The sequence below is a fragment of the Heliangelus exortis genome, chromosome 8 (assembly GCF_036169615.1).
Source record: "Heliangelus exortis chromosome 8, bHelExo1.hap1, whole genome shotgun sequence".
NCBI classification, from domain to species: domain Eukaryota; kingdom Metazoa; phylum Chordata; class Aves; order Apodiformes; family Trochilidae; genus Heliangelus; species Heliangelus exortis.
Genome location: NC_092429.1, coordinates 17,135,998 through 17,163,934, shown reverse-complemented (window position 1 = coordinate 17,163,934; position 27,937 = coordinate 17,135,998). Strand labels below are relative to the sequence as shown.

The 27,937-nt window shown below is 37.1% G+C and overlaps 1 protein-coding gene across 3 annotated transcripts; it reads right to left on the bottom strand.

Annotated features, from left to right (window-relative positions):
* Positions 1-122: 122 nt before the first annotated feature.
* MTF2 (metal response element binding transcription factor 2) lies at positions 123-23,887 on the bottom strand. 3 transcript variants are annotated; one of them, XM_071750747.1, is made up of 15 exons: positions 23,598-23,884; positions 14,659-14,857; positions 14,449-14,530; positions 12,936-13,031; positions 12,453-12,553; positions 11,954-12,102; positions 10,640-10,735; positions 9,564-9,632; positions 8,769-8,892; positions 5,645-5,712; positions 5,093-5,263; positions 4,343-4,451; positions 4,106-4,164; positions 3,882-3,986; positions 123-1,728 (listed from the first exon to the last, which is right to left on the bottom strand). In XM_071750747.1, the coding sequence occupies exons 1-15, from the start codon at positions 23,600-23,602 to the stop codon at positions 1,374-1,376; spliced, it is 1,788 nt and encodes a 595-aa protein (XP_071606848.1). In that variant the 5' UTR covers positions 23,603-23,884; the 3' UTR covers positions 123-1,373. The 3 variants fall into 3 exon arrangements, with proteins under 3 accessions (XP_071606848.1, XP_071606849.1, XP_071606850.1); XM_071750748.1 differs by lacking the exon at positions 5,093-5,263 and having other exon boundaries at positions 23,598-23,887; XM_071750749.1 differs by lacking the exons at positions 14,659-14,857; positions 23,598-23,884 and having other exon boundaries at positions 14,418-14,513.
* Positions 23,888-27,937: the final 4,050 nt, after the last annotated feature.

Below are 27,937 nucleotides of genomic sequence, written 5' to 3'. Positions count from 1 at the left end.
GTTTACTCTTTGGCTAAAACTCCCTCAAAAGTAGCAGGCAAGGAAAAAACATCTAATACTGGCAAGAGACTTTGACTGTTTTTTGTTTTTTTTTCCTTAAAAAACAAAACAAAAAACAAAACAAAAAAAAACCAAAAAAACCACAAGTAAAGTAAACTTACAAATTTAAAACTTGGTACATTTTATAAAAACAAAAGAGGTAATGTTGTAATAAAATCAGTAATGTTACTTCAAATGGCAACAAACTGCATGTTGACCCTGTGCAATAACACATTCTGTTTGTACTACGTTTATCAAACAATGACTTCTACAGATATGTAGGAATATTGTGTGACTCTTGTCAATTTAATTTATAACTGCGACACAATATTTACCATCAGTGTGCCACAATTTAACTTTCAAAATTGTTTTTTCTAGAAGAAATATTTTCAAAAAATGCTCAGATCCTGCATTATTTTTAACAGGTAACTCACATGGAAAATAATGGAATATATTACCTACAGCATACAACCACCACCGACTGCACCCATTGCCAGAACACGCTGCACTGGTTTGACACTTTTCCTTAGTACATAAAAAGCAACAGCACCCAATAAGCCTGAGAAGAAATGCTGCTGTGTAAATACTGGCAACTATTCCTGAAAAAAGAATTATGGGATGTATCCTCAGAAGCTGCCTGTCCCATAATTTGTATTGCATAGGTCACAATCACACATATATATACACGCACAAGTTTGTGTGGGCCTATATACGTACGTATATACGCACACACGTGCACACACACGCACAAAGAATATATTAAGACGACAATGAAGTCTGGTCACAGAGCAATTTACAGGCTCAATATATTTTTTTTTTCTTTTTTTTTTTTTACACTTTGTTTGGAAGAAAACTTTAGTATTTTACAGTCTTCAGTAGGCATTATATACACTGCACTTATGAAATCTAGAAAGTATTGAAATAGAAATACATTTCTGCAAACATTTGTGTGAGAAAAACCAAAATTTTTCAAAGATTTGTGCTATCTACATAGTATTTTCTCTAAATCACAATAACTGAATCCATGGAATGTTCTCTAGAAAATGTCTTTTTTTAAAAAACACCATGCACATTTTTAAGCAATTGTAACCCAAAATATCCCAACCTAAAACAATCTAACAACGTTCAGTTTAAAAAATTTAAGTTTCAGATCAGATTTTAAAAAGATAAGTCTTTATCACAAGAGCTGTAATGACAACAATTACATGTTAAGGCTAAACTGGCTTTGTTTTGTTTTTTAGAAACACATATAAAGACACATTTCTCTCATGGCTCTGCGTTATGAACTGTACTTACAGATGACAGTGCAGTGAACATAATGTTCAGTCCTACAGTCAGGACGCAGTTGCTCCTTCCCACTCCACCAGATACTGCACCTTTCCATCAAGGGTCACCCGACGAGCCAAAACACGGTATTTTTCCCCACAAGCTATTCTACCTGCTGCACCAAAATAACTAGTAATTGAGTTCTTCAGATGATTGAGCTGCAATTCCTGATCTGCTAAGTTGTTAAGTATCTCTGTGTTGAGTTCATCATACTGGTAATCTTCCTTGCTCTCATCATCTTTTACAATTTCAGAATTTTGAGTCTGGAGTGCTTTTCGGGGAAAGCGACCTCTTCTTCTCAAATGCGGTATTGCAGCAGGCCAAGTTCTTCCTGTACGAGTCCTTTTTCTCGAGTCAGATAAGCTGTTGGGGGTAGAACAACAAAAAAACCACCACAAACCAGCATTAACTCCAAGGAACTTATCCAAATGCATGCTTTATCATCATGTATATATCCATGTATATATCATGTATATATCATAATTCATACTATGAAGTCTGTTCTATTTTAACTTCTTGCCTATAGGCAAATTACTATAAATATGGCACTTGCAAAATAATACTAAAAATTTTACTAGTTTACCAAAATTTCAGAAACGTCAGCTAAATTATAATAACTTATCCTAGATATGTTAAGAGTTCTATTTTGATACAGATTAATCCCATTCTTAAGGAAAGAAAAATCTGACTTCAGAGAAAACTGCACCAAATATGGTTAAATATGCAAATAAAAAAAATACAGCTTTATCACACAGGTCGGCCTTCATTACAAATGCTATACTATAAAAGAGTTGCAGATTTGATTTTAATTAAGACTATGGATTAAAAAAATAATGTATAGATATTTCTTTAAGCTGAAATATGGTATTGCAAATATTGGAAAAAACTATTCTATCCCACTACTTTTTACAGTACCTAAGACTTTCTAACGATTTACTGTATGTGGCCAAAAAATTTGTATCCAAAACTTGCATGCAGTATATCTGGTAATGAAAACAGAAGCTGCTGACATTATCCAAGAACAAACCATGATCTAAATATTGAAAGTGTCCAAGACATAAATCCTTATGTAAAAACTTATTATCAATAATCTGTACATACTAAAACATGTTTGATAAAGTCCGAAATTATACAAGATGCAAACTTTGATGGTCAAGACTCCTGTGTAACATACTAAGAGAAAAAGTGCATTTTTTTTTTTAACATTAAAAAAGAGAATTGAATAAAGGGCAGGAATACGCAACAGTGATTAAGTCCTTAGGTAAAAATTTCAGAAGTTAAACATGAGTTTCAAAGACAGACTATTTGCAGAAGTAATGCACAGAAAAATTACTTATGAAAGCACTTGATAGCATGAACCAGAAAGATAGGAGACAGAATAAGTAGATTGAGAATCCACGTGCCTCAATAAAAGAGAGTTATGTTTGCTGAGTGGGCAAAGTTCAACAATTTATTTGCAGAAAAGTTTATTGTAGTTAATAATTTATTTATTAAGACTGTGCCAGAAATTTTTCATGCTCTATGGACTGTAGAAAATCATGGCATACTCACTACTTAACATGAATACAATGACCTACAAAAACAAAAGCTGCTTAAATTAGTTCAGGGTACACATCAGCTCTTTTGGGGCCTTTATAGGAAAACTAAGTTCAGGAAACATTTGAGTTGAATTTTTGTTGAGTAAATGTGATTTAATTATGTATTTTATATCAAAACCAATAGTAGTTAGTGAACATAAAAACCCAACCTATGTGTTTATAAGCAGAATTAATAAAGACAAGCTTTCTCTTGTCCTATTTCTTTAGATTTCCCAATGCAATTTACAGCTCTACTCCGAGTCTCAGATGCTCATTATTCCAAATCACAGTGAATAACCACATCCCCAGTGGTACAGCCCCCTGTAATAACCCTCAGTTCTTCTCCATTTAGTCTGCCACCAGTTCTGCATATACTACAGCTGCCTCCAGTAGTCAGACTCTTGCCTTATCTCCTACCTTTGTTCTGCCAAAACTGTAACAGAGAGAGACAACAAAGCCAACAGAACAGCACTGGCAACAACTAAACCACAGATCACTAGACAAGTGTCTGCCTTTCTCTAAGTCTGGGTTGCTGGCCTGGGTCTCTCTCATACAAGCATCTATCTTCATGAATCTTTCTTCTTTGCAAATTCTTTGAAACTACCTGAATCAGATTTCATGTTAACCAAAAGGTGAAAACAGTCTGGAAGCAGAACAGAACCTCAGGTTTAAAAACAAAAACCAAAACCAACCATAACAACAAAGCAACCTCCCCACAAAACAAAACAACCCCACAGAAACAAAACACAAAAACAGACTTGGAACATTACATGTCACGCTTTGGCAAGATCTCTTGTAGAGAGCCCTGCAGCTTTTGTTTATGATGGGTAAAGTATTGCAGAACCAATCATTTCTGTATTAATTTCAGAAAATTTTATTAAAATGAGAATATATTGCAAATCTTAATCTTTATGGTGGATACAGCAATTGAATAATTACCTATAATGTCTGGAAATGCTAGATGAGGTAGTTTCTTTCATACTGGCAGCACCTGTGGATTCCACATCTGAGGTATTGGATGAATGTGCGGTTCCATCAGATTTCCTGATATGCAAGACAACAAAAATAATCTTGTATTAAAAACTGAGCTGACATTTCAGAAGCAAACAGGTAAATGACATGACAATAAAGTGTTTTACAGAAGATTTTTTTTTTTAATTTACCCAACAGTGCAGGGTAATTCCAAGGCTGGGTTCTCTATCACTGGAACTGGCTCATTATCCTAAGGAAAGAAAAAGAAATTACTTGAATTAAGTTTTAGTCACTGTATCAATTTAGCTTAAAGGTAAATGTGGGAATATCATTATTCAGATTAACTGGTTATGGTTTTCTACAATAATTACAATCCAGTTAGAGGTAAAGAGGAAGGGGGAGGAGAGGGAAGATATCCAAAACCTTACCAGAGGAGACGACTCTGGAGTTTTGTGAATCATTTTTCTTGTATAGGGACCAGGTGGACGACCTACTGATTTTTTTTTCCCTTTTCTTTCTATACCATTACTTAATTCCCTAGAAGAAAATTTATATTTTGTTCTGTATTATTGAAGATAATTTTCACAGAATACATGTTTTCCTTTGGTAATTAATATACAATTAGATGTCTACTGCTAAAATGTTGCACTAAACAAAGTTATTCTGCTAAATCAAAATTGTCAGGTACAAGGCTATGTATTTTTCCCTCTAGAATAACATAAAGATACAAGATCTACCCAGTGACATTACTGATTCCCTGATGTTGAAAAGGAACAAACAAGTGTTAAATAGTGTTTATTCATATAACCACACTTAGTAAAAGATGCAACATTTGCTAATACAGCTTGACATCATACTTCCTATTTAGAATTCTAGTTAGATTATTGCAAAAGAGCTCCAGAGACATAGGAGATTGCTTCCCCCAAATGACATGGGTTTTTTTTGCTAAATTTCATGTTGAGATTTTGTTTGATTGGGCTTTTTTTTTTTTTTAAGAAAGATCCTCATATAAACCTAATTAAATCTGTTCAAAGATCTTGTTCTCACAACTAGTCCACCTTTACAGTAATTTAAAAATATATATTATACAATAAAAAGGTCTTTTTTGTAGGCACCAAAAGTATAGCCAAGTAGCTCTGATTCATCACAACATTGCTAGAGTGACTGGTTTATTTTACCTCACATCAGGGATTGGTTTAGATGATTTTCTGCCTTTAATTTTGAACTCATGGGAAGTTCCTTCTGGTTCTTTCTCAGCCTTTAAAGCAGCATTTGGTGGCACAGGAGGAACACGAATTCTCAGGCCAAACAAATGCTTCTTTTTCTTTATTTCTTTTCCAGACATAAACCTAAATGATTTTAAATTAATTGTTAAAATTCTGACCCCAGGGAAAGCAACTTTTAAAATAACAGTGTACATGCAAACAATTATGCAAATTAGAATATTCATTATAATGCTATTTGATTCCCCTTTCCCCTAATGCCATCCTCACTCATATATAGAATGTGAAGTGGAAAAAGGCTAAAACTTAAAACCATTTTTTTCTAATGATAGGGATTCCACTCAAATAGTTGCATAACAGTATAGTTTGAAACAGAAACAGTATTTAAAATTTGACTGTTAGCCAAAGTGATCATCAGATAGATTGAACAAAGGAGACTAAAGATTGTAATCTACGTCAGATTATAAAGGCAAACAACATTTATAACAAAAAGTACCAACAACTTACATGGTCTTGTAATCATTTAATGCCTCCAGTACATGCTCGTATCTTTCAGATTTTGGTGTATCTGCCAGCTGTGGAATATTAAGAAATCATTTAACCTGTTGAATTCTTTATTAATAGAAACTTTCCAGTTCCTTTAAATTACTGTGACTACAGATTTGGATGTGAAGTACATTTAAGAAGTACATAAGCTGTGGAAACTACCTAACCCCAAAGGATATTAATCATTATTCTATATATTTCCATGATTCACATTCATGTAATTCATGCCATTTTGATCATTTTGACCAGAACCTTGCTACAAGCCCTAACTCATTTCTGCCAGTATTATCCAACCTATTAGAAAAAAAAAAAATGAAGACGCACAGAAAATTTATTTACAAGTAAATCCATTTTCTTGCCCTTTTTGCTAAGGTCCAATCTAACCTCCCTTCTTGCATCAAAGCCTGAAATAGCTTGTCCCTATTAAGCTACCAAATCATGGAAGCCTCCCTCTGAAAAGCTGCATATGCATGAATTAAATATGTAAAGCAAAATACATATGGTGGTGGCTCTAAAGAAGCAAACATAACATTTATGTAATAGAATTTAAAATAAGTTTATTTTGATATTTAGGCAGCAATTTTTAAATTTGAGTGAAACTACCATATTTCCAGTTGCCGTGCCAAAGGTTCCAGAACTTATATCCAATTGGCTTGGCAGTAAGGTTATGTTTAATTACAGAGCTGACAAACAGTTGATAAGTTTCACTATTAGCATAATTACTACAGAGCAGACTGTACAACATTTGCAGCTCAAAAAACCCCACCTTCTAATACTTTCTAAAAAATACAATTCTGACCAACAGGACAGATAAAAATGCTCAAAAAATTAAATGTGCTAACAGCTAAGTAAATGAGTAAATATACTCATAAAAACCAACCTATTACTGAAATTTTGGGCAAGATTCACAGTCAGCCTACCTGAGTACCAAAGTTAAGGGAGATATTAAACCAATTTTAGCTAAATAAAACAACAACTGTTTTTACACAACTTTACTGTATAGATTCATAACTACCCATTGCTATGCAGAGGTCTTACAACTCTGCAGCACATAACTATTGTATTTATTGCATAGTAAATAGTAACATGCTAAAAATTACTAATTAGCAGGTCTAATAATTCCACCATTTATTCCTATCTTACCTATGGTTTTAAAACTTTTCCTCTAATTCAATAATTAACAGCTAGAGAAAAAAAAGTGTCATTTTTAACAGTGGAAGGCTAAGGATATTACAAAAACACTAATACCATTATACTGTACATATTTTTTGTGATTAATTTAATAAACCAGATTAACCAAACTAATAAAATACATTTCTCTCAAATTTCCCAAGACAGAATTTTTCCCAACTTAGAGGCAGCTAGAATCTTTTCAGAATAGTCTTCAAGATTTCCTCAACACAGTTTTTATGCATTTATTCCAAATCCACCCCCACTGTCTTTAGACTTAAAAGAAAGTTTCTTTCAAGTTATAGAAATACCGATTACAGAATTAAAAATACCACTTAAAGAAATTTCCTTATTTCAGATTTTCCCTCTTTTTCCTCCCCCTTAATTATGCATTTTTCACATAGACTGAGTGTACAGAGTAAAAGGGTAGAGAGGAGAAAACAGCACAGTGAAGACTGTAGCCTTTTAACTTATTGAAAATGGCTTATGTGTTCCAAGCCAACGGTAGCTACACAGCCCCACTCTCCTCATTCACATCACTGCTACTCTTACCAGCTATTCTGTCAATTTCATGTAAAATACAAAGAAAATTATTATGTAAAATAAACAATTTTCTTCTAAATTTCCCTCAGTAGTAAGAGAAATCAAAGTCAACTTTAAACACAGCTTATGTATTGGTTAAACTGTGCAGTAAGACAGAGAACATTTCATTTTCTTGAAAAGATGGTGTAAGAATTACATTTTCTGCAGCCTTTTTTTATACTAAAACTTGCACCTTCATATGGCAGTTGACATATGACTTGTCAACTTGTCAATAAGACATGCCATTGCATCCCAAAGTAAGCCAGATGTCTATTCATCATGACAGTAATTGTTGCTTTTAGTAATGCTTGAGTATTTACTTGTCTCACAAACCATTGACACTCAGTCTAAACACGTCTTTTAAACTATTTTTAAACTATTTGAGAAGCAAATAGCCATTGAAACTAAGAACATAAATGTGATTTTCAAATTGTGTCCACTTGTAAAAATGGATTACAGATGTATGAATTTACTGAAAAATAGTAGGATGTACTCATGATATGAAAATTTCAAGCCAACTGCACACCACCTGAATTATAAAACTTCAGACCCTAAATAATTTTAACACATGAAGGAAGTGCACACTCTCCTAGCAATATGCAGATTTGAATTAAGACAGATTTTGCATCCAACCTTACATACAGAAATAAATAGCTACCCTGCTGCTCCCAGTTAAAGATGAAGTCAATTTGCTTGGGGACATAGATTTGCTTTAGTGCTACAGTAACTGCCCAGTAAATCAAACAGCTGTAAAAACAACCAAGATACGAATTAACTAAAACCAAGTAGCAGAATCAGACTGGAAAGAGATCAAACCAATCTTTACACCTGGACATGATCTGATCATGCCCATGTTAGGAAGAGAAAGGAAAGAGGAAATGTTTGTGTACCATGTTATGTGTTACAGCTTAGAGATTTTGAAGATGTCTTCATATGCAATAGATTCTGCATTCAGTTCTACATTTAGATTTTCTGGTCTGTGCACATGAAAATTTCAAAGAACTATGAGACAATTCTAAAATGAAAGAAAAGGAAAATATATATATGCAACAGAATAAACAGTTGAGAATAAGTAATTAAAAGTTGCCATGTTGATAATAAAATAATAGTTGCATGGAACACTTGAGAAATTTTACAGCTCAGAAAAACATGTACCACTTAGAAAGCTTTCTGTTTCTGCAAGGATATAAAAGAATAGTCATCTTGTTATTTGGGATTACTAAATTTTAAGGTAAACAATCTAACATACAGAATAAAACAGTTCATAGGTCGCTGACTTACAGGACATACATATCACTCTGAGGAAAAACAAGAAAGTACTTCAATTGCTCACCTCACCAGGATGCAATCTATCCCAGTTTTCATTAATGTAGGCCATGAGTTCAAGCTCTGAATCAAAGTATTTCTTCTTATGAATAACACTTAGGTTGTAAAGGCATAGATGTGCTATATCTACCCTAGAATTCAGAAATATTTGAATAAAAAAACAAATTAAAAAAGTCTCTTGCAGTTGTTTTGTTTGGTTGGTTTGGTTTTGTTTTTGGTTGGTTGGGGCTTTTTTAATAACTTAGTAGAAAAGATATTAGAACGGTCATGCCAGAGGAACACAAAGCACAACTTAAAACACTCAATTCCAGAGAAGAATATTATTAGGTCTCCTGTAATTTCTCTTACTCAAGTGATTTATTCTGCTTTGAATCACTACCTTTGGCTTATCTAGCAGCAGGATCCTAAGTCAGCAAGAAAGACTTTGCTCAGGTATCTCAATCTTCAGCCATAGAAAAGAATGGCTGCTTGCTACTTTGCTGAAAAATCCCAGAAATAAATTCCAAGAGCACCCAATTGCAATATACCTCTGCATTTAAGGATAAACTTTGAAGGGGAAGTTGTCCCTCTCCATATAAGCAGTATGAACAACTCGGGAAACGACTTAAGACGGCAAGTGGATTTCTTTTTATGAAAAGAGAATCAAAATACCAAAAAAGAAAAGCAGAGCATGTATTCAAACACACACACACACACACACACACACACACACACACACACACACACACACACACACACACACACACACACATCCCCACACACTCACGTTTTGGTTTTCTTTCCCTCTCAAAATCCTACTTACCATCTCAAGGGTAAACGTTTGAGGTATTCTGGTCCAGAACTGCAAACTGAGCAAATGAATGTATAAAACCTAGAAATATATACATATATATATGTAGACGTGTCTGGATGGTGAGTGTATTTACATACACTCTCAATGTTTTAACACCCTAGTTATGAAAAAAATAGTTAAGCCAACAAGAAATCCAGCCACATGACATTTGAGAGTCCCTCCATCTTCCACGTTCCTTTGTCAACTTCCATAATCTGTGCTGGTACCTACCTGGCCAGATACAAGGTACTTCCCTCAGTTTTAGAAAGTCCACAAACCTGTGACTAAATCAGTGAAGTTGGTCTGTAATGTCCCCATTCCATTCTTCCAAATGCAGAAACCTGTGTACCAGTGCAAGCAATCCTAACATTCCTGGGTCCTTCATACAACCATTCCAGCACAACCAACAGCCTCAAGTGTATCAGGTAACAAACAAGATATTCCTTGATTCCCTTCTCACTTGCCCCAACTGGTGTAAGTTCCTCAAAAGCACAAACCAGTTGTCTTTTCATTTCCCTTTTTCCCAACTATTCATACAGGAACAGAGGATGCACAGTTTAGTCTAACTTAACAGCTTTCTTCAGCTGCCTATACTGTTAGTACAGGAACTACTACTACAGAGACACAACAAAAGCCTACCCTGAAGCATGGTGCCTGTTGAACCCAGAACAGTCATCTACACAAGGTCAATTTGAAAGCTTTTATCTAACTTACAGGCCCACTAAATTTGTCTGCTTTTAAGTTTCCAGCCTCACAGTAACCATCACTTGTAGTATCATGGGTTTCCACACGAAGTAAAATCAGTAACAGCTTGAATTTGGCTACACATTTGTTACCTCCCCATCACCCAACCTTTCTTCATTAAACGGAGACAAAAAACTGCATTTTCCTGGCACCAGAACACACGCTTTGTTTTGTATAATCTACACAAAATTCACCCCGTATTTGCAAAATACTGTTGTATTACAAATGTCTTAATAAAAATTTACAGGTGAAATCCCCTCCACATATTAAATGAAGACCACAATAAAGCTTAAAATCCTTACCTGTCACCAAAAAGCATTGGCTTTTGCAGGCACTGCACACAAGCCTCATGAAACCACTGCTTACATTTGCAGCACTGCAACATCTTTAGATACCAGCTTCACCGACAGAAACAAAACAAAAACCAAAAAACAAAACAAACAAAAAAACAAGATATAATATGATAAAAAGGTTACTGAAAATTGTTCTTCATTAAACTGAAATCAAACAGGAAGGCATCTTCTGACCCAAACAGATTTTCAGTTTATAAAACTGCCATTTGTAGTGATACTTTGGTAATACTGAGTTCCATAGTGAATCATTAGTAGAAAAAAGTGACTAAAAATAGTGAAAGATAAGTCTAGCAAAAGGATGCATTAAGTTATTAAATGAAAAAAATAATTTCCTCTGATAACCACATTTTAATTTTCAATAAGAGTTCAGTAACTCCACATAACTTCCTTCTCACGTACTGTATTAGCTTCCTTGTTATTTCCAAAGCACAGCACAGTCACATTAAGTCACAAACATTTGTTCTGAGGATTTAACTACTTGAGTTCTCAACGTGAACCTCATCGTTCACACATTCTTATTCATTTCCTTTTTCAGCTTCTCCCTTGAGAAAAGGGTCCAGGGAAAATCAAAGGCAATGTTTGTTAAAGTCCATAAAATTCTCAAAGCAGAGCTCTGTCCCATGAGTATAAACTGAAAAGCTTCACTTTGTGAGACACCAGACTTTTTGTCTAGGCTCAAAATTTTCAATTCTGTTTTATTCCTTCACTCATCTATGCAGACACCAAACTATCTATCTCTACCTGTTTAAGAAGACCTCTTGCTTTTCTTGTAAGCAAGAACTAGCAAAGGACTGTAACATCCTAAGAGAAAAAAAGTATCTTCCCTGCCAATAATGAAATCCAGGATATGAGGTTATGGTAGAATCAGACAGCTCTCTATTCCAATAAAATTTAATAAACTAATCTTTAAATACATTTACATTTGTGAGTAATGAAAAAGCTGAGTTAACGTGAGAAACAGAGTCTAGAATTGCAAGATGACAACTCCATCTCAACAGCAGCAATGCAATAAAATATAATCTTGTTTATTGTAGAATGGGCTGTGATGTTATATGACAAAATTGAAATGAACCAAAGATCTGATTTTATGCATTTCCCAAACAGCACTTTAAAACTAGATATAAAATACAAAATTCCACTTTGCATTAAGTTTAATATCTCCACACAATAGATACAGAAGCTAATAAGTTCACATGTCTACAGAGTCAGGGCCTGCAGCTGCATTACAGAATAAAAGTTCTTATATATTATCTGTTTACTTACTCTCCAGGTCCTCCACAATAGCAGTAACACTGCTGGACATTGGTTTTATGACCTGCATCCCACTCGAGGTCTGTTGCATTATATGGTAATGTTTGTTTCATGACTTGCAGTGCTTTGGCATTTGGCCCTTTCTTAAGCGCACCACCCCTCTGCACCAAAACAAATACATTAGTTTACAAAAAACAGTAATAACTTCCAAAATTTCAAGTTCTTTATTTTGAAAATTACAAAAATTGGTCTATAATCACATAAAACACTTTCACCTTTTTTGTTTTAACACTAGCATATTTGTCTGAAAAATTTGAACGCTAAATGTCACCTATAAAATATTAATTCTTAACACATAAAAAGTGTTAAGTGGCTCAAAGCTAACAGAAATATAAATCATTGGAAAAAATGCTCCTTTATGGGTTTTGTTTCAACTTACAATGTTTCAGCATTCAAAGCAAAGTATGCAGTCAATACAGATTGTAGTAATGAATGTTTTCTAGAAACATACCTTTGTTGTTGTTGCAAAAACACACTGTCGACAGAGCCATTTATCATCTGAATCAATCACACTAGAATCAATATTTGGAGTGTGGCACAGCTGATGATAACCTATATAAAAAAATATCAACCCAAGAGTTAAGATAGTGAAAGAAGCCTACATAGAAGTAACTATATATAATTCTAATCTAATCTAATTCTAATTCTAATAAGGCATTAACCATCATTAAGTGCCAAAAACCTGATCAAAGAGTAGCCCATTCCAGATGGTCTTTTATATTTTCATTGTGGAAAAAAAACTTTTACTTACAGAACAAGCATTAGTCAACTTTAGTATGGATTATCATTATTGATTGAGCTGTTAATAGCCACCAAGGGCTGTAAAATTTAAGATCAGTTGAGCAGTCAGTCATGCCAGGCAAATATCCTCCTTCATAAAACAAATTAAAACATCTTTTAAAATGCAGTAAAGAGGAAAAAAAAAGCCAGTTACCTTGACCACATTTATCACATATAACCATTTCATTTGGTGCTTCTGAATACTCTTCCTGACATATTGTACAGACCATTTCCCCACTTTCAGTGGCTCCTAGACAAAGATGAAAGTGTGATGTTTTTCAGATTACATCTACAACTGGAAGAATTACTATGTATACAGCTTTTTTCATAGTTTCAGTTACAGATCCATGCATTGTAGAAACATAGTTACAGAGCCTAACTTCCTCACAAAAATAAATTCAGACTTTGACAGTGTTTTAGAAGAATATACATCACTTACCATTGGCTATCAGATATATATAGGCTTTATATTGCCTATTTACTATGCAGTCCAGGGTTCCTTAGTATCAACAATAAAAATTAAATAACTGAATAAAGAATATGAATGCAGGCTAAAAAATATGTATAGATAAATCCTATCTGGACAACCCATAGATAAGTTTTGTATCTTTTTGACAGATCTGCCCAAGGTGATTTAGTACATTTAGGAACTCCAACACTGTTGGGAAATGTTACTACTTCCTATATATATCTGCAAGCATACAAAGGCAAACAGTAACAAAAGGAAAAAAAATGTTAGCTTGCAAACTGGAAAGAACAACTACATCTTGCTCCAAGTATACCACGTATCAATGTAAAGCCTGGATTGAAATACAAATTAATCTACATGTTGTCATACTCATGCACTGAAGTTTGATAGTTACAACAAATTAATTAGGGATCATAAACTAGTGCTATCCAGAAGCAGAACAGCTTCCCAGAAGTAAAGCAGTTGATTTTTTTTATACTATGAAAACAAGGTTTCTCCTGTTAGACAAAGTGTTTAGTTTAAACATCACAACTATGTTATTCCATGATGAGGAAATTGGAGCTGATTTCTAGAAATCAGCCCATGCTTCATTAGCATTCAATTACCAAAATAGTAGCTATTCCTCAAATATTTTGAAAAATCAAATCTACCATACAATAGATGTCTCACTTGACAATTACACCTATCTTTGTCATATGAATATTTCAAGATCTGTAATGGTTTATTATGTGCAACAGTTATGGTGTTACTTTTAAATGTGAAAACTCCATCCAAACCTAGGCTTTACCAGTCTTTAGTTTCTTTCCACATCATGTTGTTTCAACTGAAAACAACAGGACATAAATTTGATGTGAATAAGGACTTGCAGTTCCCTTCAAGACAGAGTATTATACTCTATCCCTATCCCAATAAAGTCTAATGTGATTATTTTTAGAAGTGTTCTTTCCTCCCTACACATAGTTATGTGAAAATAAAAAACCATAAAAAACACACAAAACAAACAAACAGTAACTGCAAAGATGAAGAGTTACTTGAAAAGTTTTTTGTTTTTTCAATTTGCCTCATTCTTGATCCTAGGTCATATTCAACTATATCACACCTTGGGATACAATAACATAACATAGTAACTTATTTGAACAGATATAGTAATCTAAACAATTAAAATACCAAACAATGACTACTTCATTGAAGTTCTTGCCTGTTTGTATGTCCTTCCAGAGAACCCAGGATTTGGAACTGTCTTCAAATATAATGAAGCAGTTCTGTTTCAGTTTGTTTATCTGAAAAACAAAAAAAGTTCCATGGAAGTCATGAGTAAATGGACTGAACAGAAGAATGTATTTAATACTCAGACAATAATACCATAACATTTAACCAACATTTAAGACTAAGTTAGAAAACTGTTTACCTTTTTGATAGTTCCAAGATAAAACAAGCCATCTGACCATCTAGCTAGGACATCCTGACCTTCTTCAAATTTACACAGTGGCTTTTTGGCTTTCTGTCCATCACGTAACGACAGCTTGGTTAGAGATGCTGAGGTCTTATGGCTTCGACGTAAAGGAGACCGCTTATGGACCAGTGAATTACCCACCGCTGTAGAGTCTCTACAGAAAGGGAAGCAAAAGAAAAGGTAATCAAAATTAGCCTGGAGTAAGAAACCATATATTTGAAATTAATGATTCACAGCTAGAACTCAGTTAACTCCAGAACTTAAGGTAACTAAAAAAGTGGTCATGTTTCTTCAGACTTTATGCACCCTTAGTAGCAGTACCTCTGCTAGTCCAAGAGCCTACAAAATCTGAAAGAGATAAGTTTATACAAACAAAAAGCTTCTACAAAATCAACTAAAATTGGGAGACACAAGCTTCTCAGTTCAGAAGCTCTTCATACAGTCACAAGAAGCACCAAAGAATGCACGAAAAACATTCAACATGGGATTACTTATACAAAGTATCAGCCAATCAAATATCTGAGGAAGATAAAAAGGTCCCAAATCAATTATAACTACACTAGCTTCCAATGTAAAGTAAGTTTTCCTCTCTGTTAGAATCAGAGACAAAAAAAGACAAGTGAGGTAAAAACAAAATCTCACTATCTTTCTTCACACATAAAACTCAAAATTCTAAGTACCTGTACAACCTTTTATGCAGCCAAGTACCAGACAGGCTCATAAATAAACAAGTCTGAAGTCAAAGTCAAGAGGAAAAAAAAAAGTTTTTGCCTCCACCAGTTCACCAAACTTTTCTGACTACACACACATCCACTTAGCACAAAGCAAGGAGAGTTCAAAGGCTGGGCAAGGCTTGAGCAGATCACCCTAGAAACAGGTGTAACCTGGTACAACCTGGTCTCCAGACAGTAATTCTCTTCTTGTAAAGGATTCATCAATACAAAGTATTAAAGCATTTGGATACTTTAAATTACATCTATGACATTGATATAGCACATTAAATGGGTCAATAAATTGTCATGCATAATCCAAAGCACTTAAGGCAAATTCACTAGTGGTCCTTGAAACAGTTTAACAATTGTTTTGACAGGACTGCTCTTTCAGAAGTTCATAGATGTTCTTTCCAGCTTGTTATCTGATTTGATTAAAAAAACTAGAGAAAGAAGTTAAAGGCAGGAATGCTGGCTCTTCTTGTCTAGTGTGCAAAAAATATTGTACTGAATAAGCAAAAATACACAGTAAATAAGTTTATACATAATCTGGTACAGATTTCCATTTTAAAAAAGCAACTATTTTTTTAAAGTTTCATACGTGAAGTCTTTAAAAACATGTGGCATTTTTTGACTTACAGAAGTTTGTCCCATAACTCCAAATCAAAATGAAAATGTTCTGTGCATCATTTTCCAGCACAAAACGCTTAAGTGAGTCTATGCATTAAACTCAGCCTAAATTCACAATAGCTGCTTCACACACTGAAGGATCTTGACACACAGCAGAAGTCTGAGCCAATAAAGCAGACACTTATCCATTGTCCACATTGCTCTCTTTGTGGGAGATAGCACTACTGAAGTGACAACTAAACAGCTCATGAAGTAGCTCCTGCTGTGGCAGTTTATGGTTTATCTAACACATGGACTGAAAATAGAGTTAGTTATCACAATGGGCTGACACATGGAGCTATCTTAACAGTTGCTTTCCACATGGATAAGAAGTTCCTCTTCAGGGAAACATTGCCTCATTGTTTTTGACAGAGATTAGGTGGGAAGAGCTACTGTTTTAACAAGTTGACATCAATTAGCAAGCAATAAGTTGCTTGAAGCAAGTATCTCTGAAATGCCTTCTGGAAACACTGCACAAGAAATCACAAGAAATTCATTGCAGACCAGCATTAAGAATACATGCCTTAAACACTAGTAACTTTCTCACCTGTCTTACCACAGGTCTCTGCCATAGCAGGCTGACAAAAAGTCACACCAACAATTAAAATTTCTATGGAAGTTACATGAAAATACATAATGAGGTTAACATTTGGCTTACCAATTTTGAAATGAAAGGTTCCACATTTTCCAGAAACTTTCAAGCCTCCCCTAAAGCTAGTTCCATACCACTTTCCTACCATACCATTTATAGTTACCAACAAAGTTAGTAATGTTTAAGTAACAATTTCCCCACCATCTTATCTCCAACAAGTTTCTCAAGTTTCTCATTGCAAAATATCCAACAGATGTTTTATGTTTCAGAAAAACTAGTTTGATAGAAAAAATTACTTTCTCATTTAGCTTGCACAGCTAAACAACACTGTTTCACACAGCATGTCTCACCTACCTTAGCTTTGCATCCTTTACTCAATAATGAATGTTTTGGCTGCATTCTTACTCAAGAATTTAAAATGCAAAGCGAGTATTCAATGCACCCATACAATCTTCCCTAAGTCGGTAGGGCAAGTCAATAAAACATGTCTACATGTTTAAATACACTTCAAAGTAGAAGAACACTTTCACCATATCTTGAGTTGATCTCATGAAGTACAGAAAATACTTCAAAATATGTTGCAGCAGCACGAGATAGTTGTCATATTTTGTCATCAGGGAATGGTAAACTCCCGCTGAAGTTAATCTACCTAAATTAGTCCAGTTTCTGAACCAGAACTTGCTATGCATAGCATTTTATTTCTCAAAATCAAGATTTTAGTTTTGACTTGTTTGTAATGCTTTCTAACCTTTTCATACGAGGTTAAAGATACCACTGTTCATCAGGTGCCTCTGACTCCTGTATCTCCACACCAATCCTACAGAAGGAAGAAGTAGTAAAGTTGGAGAAAAAGATCTGAAGAAGCTAAAGGACTAAAAGGACAAAGCACTCTCCCTCATTTTCAAATATCTTTTTCCTCAGCAGCACAGCCAGGTTAAGGTCATTGATACTCCTGTACTACTTCAGGTCTAACAATTCCTGTGAAGCAGGAGTTTCTTAACTCCCATTAAGAAACTCCCCTGACAAGTTGTTTTTTTCCAGCCATCTCAGTTCACTCATTTATTTTCACTGGCACTGCCTGACTGAAAAACTGACAGTTTCACTGACAACCCATGCCACTTCAGGAAATTTCTTCCAGAAGGGCTACATGAATCCGGAATACTGCAACAGTAACAGAAGATAGCTAAGGTGTTGAGTACAGCCAGCTTTTGGAAACCTATTTAAAGATAGCAAATTAAGTGCCCAAAACATATAAACAAAAAATTTTAATTCGCTGAAATAGCTCATAAAAGTGGGACCTGCAGATAATTCATTTATTCTCAGTAAATACAAATCACGCTGCAGGAAAAATGAGTTCAGGGAGCCCAGCAGATTGAGAAGAACAAAAGTAAGACTATAAATCACACACAGAGCATTCCACTAAGATAATTCACATAGGTTTAGTCTTTTTCTCAGAACTGGAAGATGTGGTATCACACAGGAGAGGAAGATCCAGTGAAAGAACTTATGATAACTAGATATAATCAGTTTAAGTTCTGAAAGTGTGACAAACTACACTTAAACTTTAAAGAAAACGATTATGAGAAAGGGTTGTAAAATACTAACAGTCTGGTTTGCTCTCCTTAAAACAAGACAGCTAACATCACACAAGGGATGGGGGCAGTAAGTTCTAGCAAGGGCTCAGAACACACAAAACTGAGGGCAGTTTCATAAAGGTATTTCCAATATAGCAGCTTGCTCCTCTCTCACCAACTCCGGAACGACAGGGTAATTTTTTCATAAGCTTTCCGTTCCATTTTCTTTTCCTTACTATATAGATTAATGTTCTGATATTTTGAACAAATAAAGCACCTCACAGACAGGTCTGCTGACTAGGCAAGCAGCAACCACTCACAGCCAGAGGACAGTAGAAAAGGGAAATTAATCTTTTCCAAGAGCCAATCTTAGCTGGCTTACTCAGCACTGCATAACCAAGCCTAAGCCCTGCTTTGAACAGAACTTCCAGCCTGTGTCTTCCTTTCATTTTCTCTACCATTTATAAGATCTCATGCTAAATATTATCTGTTCACAATGTCAACCATACCTCTTCTCCCCCAAATAAAAACTTGCTGCTAGGCCAAGAAGAAAAGCAGACTTTCCAGGATACTTCTCTCCCTCAACCCAGACCCTACCTGTCAGCATCAGCCCGACTAAAAAAAATAAAATTAAAAATTACAAAACACAAAAGTTCACTTTGCTTTTAACAACAGCAACTATGTTGCAACAGTCACTACTCTAATTATACCTGACCAGGCTATTGTAATAGTAAATTGGCATGAATTTCTTACAAGCAGAGAATCCAGTACAAATCTAGACCACAGTCTATCATTTTACAGTACTTAACATAGCCAAATGTTATCGAGCTTCCAACATGCCATGTCATAGAACATCTACATGAATACACACTTTGAGTCCTTATCTCTACACTAATTTGTATTCTGGTCCAATCAAAAGCCTAAACCACATCATCAACTGTACAAAAGAAGCATAAAGGGCTTCTGACCTAGGCATCCCTCAGTCTAGAAAAGCCAAGAGTAATGATTAGGGGATAAGAAACACATTTTCAAAATTGTTTTAAATTTCTACAATTGTTTAGGATAATAGAATAATTCAGGTTAGAGGGGATCTCAGAAGTTCTCTGGTCCTGCTCAGTGTAGCATGAGCCATGAGGCCAGATCAGGTGCTTTTATTCAGTCAGCTCTTGAAAAGCACTGGTGGAGGCCACACAACCACCCAGGGACCCTGTTCCTGGAGATGAACTGTCCTTGTAGGGGAGGGGGGGGAAAACAACAGCAAAAATTCCTTCCCCCTACACACACACACACACACACACACACACACACACACACACACACACACACACACCAGAATCTCTCTTATTTCAACACGTCTTATCTCTTGTCCTGCTGCCATACAATATTGTGACAAGACTAATTCCATCTTGTTAATCTTCCTGTAGGAACTGGAAGGCTGATCTTCAGCCTCCCTGAAGTCTTCTTCTCCAAGCTGAATGAATCAGGTTCTCTTAACTTCGCCTCATAGGGCGAGTGCTCCAGTCCTCTGTCTTGGAGGCCCTCCACCAAACTCATCTATTTTGAGGTCTTTCATGCACTGGGAGAACCAAAACACATTCTAAATGCTATCTGAACAGTTCTGTGTAGAGGGAAATAATAATTTCCCCTCAACCTTCTGGTTCTGTTCATGTAAATACAGCCCTAGATACCACTTGCCTTTGCTCACAGGACACACTGCTGGCTCATGCTGTTTTTCATCTGTCAGATCCCCAGCCAATTTTAGCCTGGGGTTCTTCCTTCAGATGCAGAGCTTTGCTTTAGTCTCTGATGCATTTCATGAGGTTCCTGTCAGCCACTTCCTTCACCCTTTCTGAAGTCAAGATAAGTTGAGACCCACTCCTCTCTCCCTTTCTCCACAGATCCTGCCATTTTTAATACAAAAGGTCGTCAAGCCTGAATAAGTCAAGTTCACTTTTGTTTAAACATGTGCAGCAGCCCAATTCACAGGTCACACAAGCAAACAATGCTTAAAAATACACCACGGATAGAAGTTGAAGAATCATTTAAGGCAGAAAAACTCTGCTCTATCACTGATCTCATGACAATCCCTGTATAAGCTGCTCCTTGTCAGCAAGATGAAAAATTGTAACTTGCTTACTTCTCTGATCTACCCAGTCAACCATAATACCACCCATCACAATCATGTGATTTTCATGTAATACACTACTATCCCAATAGAGCTGCTGTTCATTTTTGTTTCTTTTTAATCCTTTGAAAAAGACTCACATTTTGGCTAGCATTTTTGCTCTCTATTCTTCTGTCTGTCTAGACACTTCAATGCAATCTATGGTAATCATAGAACATTTTTTCAATAATGTGGTTTTGTTAAGTAGCTCTATGCTTTTCATAGTATATCTGTCATATTATCTGACAAAAGTGATAAGTTCTACTTCAAAAAAAAAAAGAAGAGGTAATAAGAACTGAGCGAGTCCCTGCAGCCCATTCACCTGATTAGCAGTTAGATCTATGGATCTGTTACTCATTATAGGTAAGTTTAGACAGAAGGCTGAGGGAAAATCATTATTGCCCTCTACGCAGAACTGTTCAGATGGCATCTAGAATAGTGTGTTTTGGTTCTCCCAGTGCATAAAAGACCTCAAACTAGATGGGTTCAGGGGAGGGCCTCCAAGACCGATGGTCTTTTTTTAAAAGATCATTACAGAACCACATATTTCCTTACAATTTAGTACACAGAGGAGCAGGGCAGTCTTGTACTATAGGAGCCATTTATTTGGAACCGACCATGTGTTTGTACACAAAGGGAAGAAGCAGAGACAGGAGCTGGGAGAGAACAATGACAATAGGTCATAACATGCCTCTTCATATCAGATCTTCCCCTGATTTTAAATTTAGCACCTCGTTGAGCACAGCAACTGCCTATTGGATTTCTACAGTACCCAAATACAATATGCCCAGCAACATACCTAAAGGACTGTAATATGAGCATGCACTCAAACAGTGAGAAAGCTAAGAAACTACAACATGATGAATTTCTCTGGGAGGCATTTGGAAGGGGCAGGGAGGAAAAGGATTCCAAAAATGATCAAAAGCCCATGAAGATAAATTTTTCTTTAAGGCTAGTCTACAAGAACAGCAATGTTCATCAGCACTCCACAGAAAGAAACCAAAAATAAATCAATCTAAAGCATAAGTATTATTCTCCAAGATATTTAGTGAATTCATTATGTTCAAGACTCATCAGGAATACTCTTGTCATTAGCCTTCTTCCTACTAAAGAAAATAAAGCCTCTTGATTTCATTCCTCCATCGATATTCTACCTTCTAGGAAGAAACCATCAGCTTCAAATCTAGATTGTTCAAAATGTAAATTCAACTTGTTTTAGTGTTTTCACTAACAGGTATCACCCTGCCCAGTTATGCCTGTGGTTTTATAATTCTTCTCGTGGTGTGTTTTACCCAAAGACACACTTCCCCTTCATTTCCTGCAAGGAAGGCCTGTAAAGAAGGTGAAAACAACTCTTCATAGGTCAGTCACATACCAAGTACTGTCAGATGCACAAACTATGAGATTTACGTTCACTTCTAGGCACACATTTCTTCTCTCCACAAACTGCATGAGGAGCACAAAATATGCCTCAAAACAATTATTACTATTTTCATTCACATCTATCTCCAGGGAATACAGAAGACCACTCTCTACCAGCAAACAAAATGCAATTCACTTGTTACTGCTGCTTACTTGTTACTACTATTTCACCTGATCTTCTACTGCAGGGAAAGACAAATGAACTGTATCAACCTTGATACTAACTACCAGTGCATCTCTTCCATCCATTTGAAACAAACAAAAACCTCAGCCATTTAATGGTAACTAGCCATTTTAAGCCAACTTTTGAGAAGCAACCTAAATCTGATTTAAAATTCCTCCCAGAGTAGAAAAGATAAGTTGTTGAGAAGCCACAAATCTATATTTGAAAAAGTTAACTGTAACATTGCTACATTATACTCAGTACATATCCACACTTAACCAGCTTGTAGTTCTTCACAAAGATCCTTCTCACTTTACTGCTTTATCATACACCTTCTTTCATTTTTTCAATCTTTCTTTTCCTTTCTTCTCCTTCCACTAAAATGCTACAAATCTATTAACCTGTATTGCAGTACTGTAAGAACTAAGCTTTTTTTCTTTTAACCTCAAATGCTTTCAAATTAATTGTAAATTCGGGACAAACATTAACATACTAACTTTTACCAACCTGATTACAGAAAAAAAAGAAAAAAAATCCATGGGAACTGTTTTGTTATTATCCCTTCCTTTTGACTGTTTAGGTATAAAGCATTGATCACTTTCCCTTACACTAAGTCAGAAGAAAATCATGCTATTATCCACTACTATGGCCTTTTAAAAGTCATGAGCACAGCCTATCAGAAATTCAAGAAACATGCATAATGCTACACTGTTCTCCTGGCAGGCCCTTTCAATAATTACTCAGTGCCCTTCCTTTAAACAGTACCCAGATACTTCATGGGAGGATGCTAATTCCCAGGATTTCAACACTGGTATCACCGTCCAGAGCCTCCAACACAGTCCCATATTGTTCCCTTGACTAACAAAAGTATCAACCCATTCTTCCTACAGAACTCAAATACCAAAGAAAAGGCGCTGCTGCACATCCTTCCAGCCAGCAAGTTGCCGTATGAACTAAAAACGTGAGCGTCCAAGCACATTCAAATTCTCCTTCTTGACAGATACTACGAGGTGAGGCGTTGCAAACAAACAAACAAACAAAAAAAAAAAAAAAAAAAAAAAGAAAAAAAAAGAAACCAAAAACAAAGTTACCAGGGAAGACCACAACCTCTTTTGTGCTGCGCTCTGCGCACTCGAGCAAATGCAGCCTACTCGGACAATACCCTTACACGAGCAGATGAAAACACAGCAGCCGCAAGCCCGACTGCCGCCTCACCGCTGCAGCACCTCCGCGGCCCCGTTCGATGGCCGGCCTGCCTCCGCTCCCTTTGTTTTGGTCACTGGAGAGCACCGCTGACCCCTTCCTCGCTTCCCAGCGTCTGCCTCGGAGGGAGCTTCCCCCGCCTCCCCCAAAGGCCTCCGGGGCCCCCCGCGCCGGAGCGGGGCCCCTCGCACCCCCTCCCCGACGGGTGGCGCGGCCGCCTCAGGGGAAAGAGGAGGGAGGATGCGGCACCGGCGGCCCGAGCTGCGGGACGCGCCTGCCCCGCACACCCCGTCCAGCCCCGCGCCCGACCGCCCCTCCCTCCGCCCCTCAACCTCCCCCCCCCCGCCGCCGCAGCCCGGCCCGCCCCCCATGTCCCCCCCCCCCCCCAAACCCTCACCTCATTCGGTCTCTCCAGTGGTGCCAACCGCCTCATACAGGGAAATCAGCCAGCTCAGGAGCCTCCCCCGGCGTCCCGGTGCGGCCGGGCCCTCGGTGCCCAGCGGGACCCCCCCGGGCACGGGCCCCGCGGCGCAGCAGGGGAATAGAGGGTGGGGGAGGGGTCAGACCCGCTTCACAGACAGCCCGGCTCCACCGTAACCCCTCGCCATTTTTGTTTCCCGCGGAGGAGAAGCTGGTGCATTCTGGGAGCACAAAGGGCCTCGGCCCCGCCCCGGCGGACCCCGCCTGCGCCGACAGGCGGCTCCGGGGCCAGGGGGCGGGAGCAAGAGCGGCGCAGCGGAGGGACACAGGTGAATCGAACCTTTGCCGCTGGTGAACAAAGAGGAACTACTTTAGGAGTGCTTGCCGAAGAGAGATCCCTGCCCGCCACCCGGGACTCGTTGCGGCAGTGCTGGGGGCTGAGCGGAATTCCGGAGCCGCCGCCTTTTGTTCCCTCGCACCTGCGGGAGGCGGGAGGTCTGGGTCGGGTGGCGCTCGTCGCCCATCGCCGGCTACCTCACCGTCCTGCGGTCCTGGGGATTTCCCGCCCGCCTTAGGGCCGCGGCACAGCTCGCTGGGATTGGCCTCGGCATCTAGAGTGATCCAGGGTGGGCGGGAGGGGAGCCTGGTTACATGGCCGCTGCGGCGAGGTCTGGCCCTTGTAGTGGAAGAGCGGTTGGCCGGTACCAGCAGCCCTGCGGTGATGGTCATCAGTAATGCTACTATCTTAGGAGGCGAGCTAAGCCTCATTTGCTTTTAGTGGTAGCTGTATAGACAACCGGGACAGGCTCTTCACTTTCTGTCTTTGGGAAGAGCTCATTTTTGTGTAGTGTTGGAGCAGTCGATGTGGTCCAATGGTTGAAGCTGGCAACTGCCTGGTGCAGCCTGGTGCAAGCTCTGTGAAGCTTGTCCTCTCTCCATGTTACTCAGCACTGCTCAGGCCCCTGCCCAGTGCTGAAATGGAAATGTCCACTTGATCAGAACTCAACAACTGCTGAGACAAGATGCCCATCAAACAGCTGAATTTGGTGGATGGGAGGGTAAAGCTATGATTCCATGTTTGTCCTCATGCAGCCCAAGTTCTCAGACTGCTTCCTTCCCAGGGTCAGCCACTGAAAATAAGACAATCAGTTTGCTGGCACAGGAAGGGAAACCAGGCCAGAGCACTGGAGTACAGTTTAGTGTTGCCAACTCCTAGTTACATCAGAATAAAGCAGTATTTATGATCACAATCCCTTGTTCACAGTTTTTCAAATAGTTTTAAAAGTTTTAGGGGTAGCTCTCCCCTGCACGTACTAGCTAAACACTGTTGAGTAATGGTGATAGCCTACTACTAGAAAGAGACTTTCACAACACAAATACTCCTGACTGCTCTTCAAAGATTTTAATGTACTCTGAACAGCAGTCAGGTACCGCTCATGCTAAAGTCAACAGTAGGAGGAAAAAGATTGCACTCACTGTATGTATGCTTGTATGCAAGTTTTTCTTTTTTTATCAAAACAGTGCTGTAAGAACTAGAGTTTAGCTAAGTTAAGAAGCAAACTTTCTCATCACTAACAGAATAAACATGACTAAATACCAGTAATTGGCTCCCTCACAACTTACTTTTTTTTAGTATGATACATGGAGGATCCTAACCAGCCTTGCTATGTTGTACCATTGAAAGTACATAAATCTAAACTTCTCAAAGCAGAACCACTCTGCTATAATGTAAATTCTTTTCTTCACTAGCACTGCCACCAAAATAACCCCTACAAATGCAACACAAGAGATCATGACCATCAAGACATGACCCTACCTTCCTTTGCCCTTAGAACATTGCTCCCCAAAGCAGTTCCTGTAATTCTGTTGCTGAGCTGCATGGCCACATCCTACCCATGAAGCATCCCTTGTCATAAAGTTGCTGCTGGAGTGGCATCTGAGGGAAGCATGACAAGAAACTAGGAATGCCTAACTTACATAAGAAAACTTGGGTTTGAGAAACTGGTTAGTTTTCTATTTCGGGGACTGCACAAGTTAGTCTAGAATGTATCTTGCAAAGTTTGTTAGCATTAACTTCATTGCTGCAAACAGCAGACTATCAGTATTTTACCACAACCTATATCTTTCTCCCACAGTATCCAAGAAGTACAATATGGGCTTATAGCCAAACAACAAATAAAACAATTTTAAACTCTGTATTCTTTAAGATCAGCTGTTGCTGATGGCTAAAAAAATTCCAAGCCATATATCTTCTGCATACACCCCTCACTCCCCACCACCTTAATTTAGTAACTCATAACATCCTTTTTTAATCAATTTAGCAGGTCACTGGCTGTCCATTCAATTGGAAACCTCTTTCTGTGGCAGTGACCATGTGACTTCTACCCATCTAATCCATCTGATAGACCAAGTACACCAAATGGCTGATGTATACATAGACACAGGTGACTTAAAGTCAACAACTTGTACTCTAGGAGGAAAAATTTGCACTGGAAGAGTAATTTACATGGTTCCTTTGCACAACCTGGCCAGATTATTACAGGTTTGGGATCTTACTGGAAATGTGCAAATGATCCCTTACAAATGGTTTTCTAGTTAAAATACTCAGCAAACCTATTTTTGTAGCAGAAGGAGGATCCTTGTTATCACTGGCATATGTGGGGCAAAGAAATCAACAGCAATAATTAAAACTTAGTTCAAACACTATTTCTGTAATTCCCATTACCATACTCTGTATTATGAGACATGTTTGAATTACCTGATTTGGAGCAAGTTTGAATCCTTGTCTGCTTTCTATTCACTACTAATAGTAAAACATCAGTTATTTCTATTGTTAACGGAAGGCAAGACTGTGTGTCAAGACTTGAAGAACTTTCCACCTTACTTTCTTTTTTGCCTTCTACTAATATCTCAGAAATATTTCAACATACAGCTTAAGCAAACTATTCTGCTGTGTTTTCAATTTGAGACATATTATGTTTGTGCTTTGAGGCACTAAGTGAACAAAGCCAAATAAATTACATTTCCTCCAATGTCTGTAAGGGCTTTCTTGTGGAAAAGTTTCAGAAAAAAAATAGTCTTTGATTATCTATCTGGTTCTGCTTAATAATAGATAAGTTTAGCTTTATTCCATCTGATCTTAGAAATAGCTCTGTTTCAGGTAAGAGCTAAAGAATAACAACGTGGACTGCCTGTCTTTACTTCTGTTCATTTTTGTCCATATATCTGTTAGGCAAGCTCTTGCCATGAAGACAATGCAATAGAAAAGTCTTGTTTTTTTAAAATTGTATCTTGCCTTGCTAGCACAGAAAAATTAAATTTCATATTAAAAATGTTAATTCCCTAGTACCCAGTAGAGATGGATAAATATGTAGAATAAGAAACAATGCCATTTCCATTAGCCAATAGCCTTTTTCTCAAATGTAATGTATTTTTTAGAGCTTGGTGTTATATTATATACTTTCTTTGCCACAATGGCCACGTATATATTAAACAAGCAAACCAAAGCACACAAAAAACAAAAGTGTAAGTCAGCAGTATATGTAGATGAGAGCACCAACTGCTCTACAGTATTATTTTCCATCACCTTATTGTACCACACAACATAACATCAAAACGATACCCTAGAATAAGACAATACTGTGAGGATTATCCTTCTACAGTTGGTTGTCATGACCACAATTCAATAAGAAGGGAAAATTAGATCCCTGGCCATTTTCTCTGCATTGTTTAAGCATGGGAACAGCAAGGAAGCTCACCTGGAATCTTCCTATCTGAAATAATTATAAATATGGTACATCTATTTTTACATAAACATAATAATTAGTGAGACAATGCATTTATTATGGCTCAACTCAGAATCTTCAGTTTCAAAATTTAAAAAATAGGCAAATGATGTTTTAAAGAATTTTTTATTGTCTTGCAACTAGGCAACAATTGTTACCATAAAATGACAGTTATTATTTTATCTTTTCACTAAATGTATAAAAATAGCACTGTAAATATTTTTAAATAGACATATGGAAATATTTTTCTAGATAGACAATAATATGAATAATTTTTCGTCCTCTTGTATCAACAATACAGAGGAAAATAAATTAATATTACTGCCTGTAAGTTACCCTAATACTGATCTTCATAAAGAAACACTTTTTTTCTAATACAAGCACTTTACCATTCCCATCTTTTTGATAGAGGTCTATCTTCTCAGAGATCAAGAAATACTGAAAAAACTGTCCTGTATTTCACCATCTTCTTGTGAACGTCAGGAACTTGCTTGGTAAAATTGAACTGTTAGTATCTTTTATAATGTGCTCA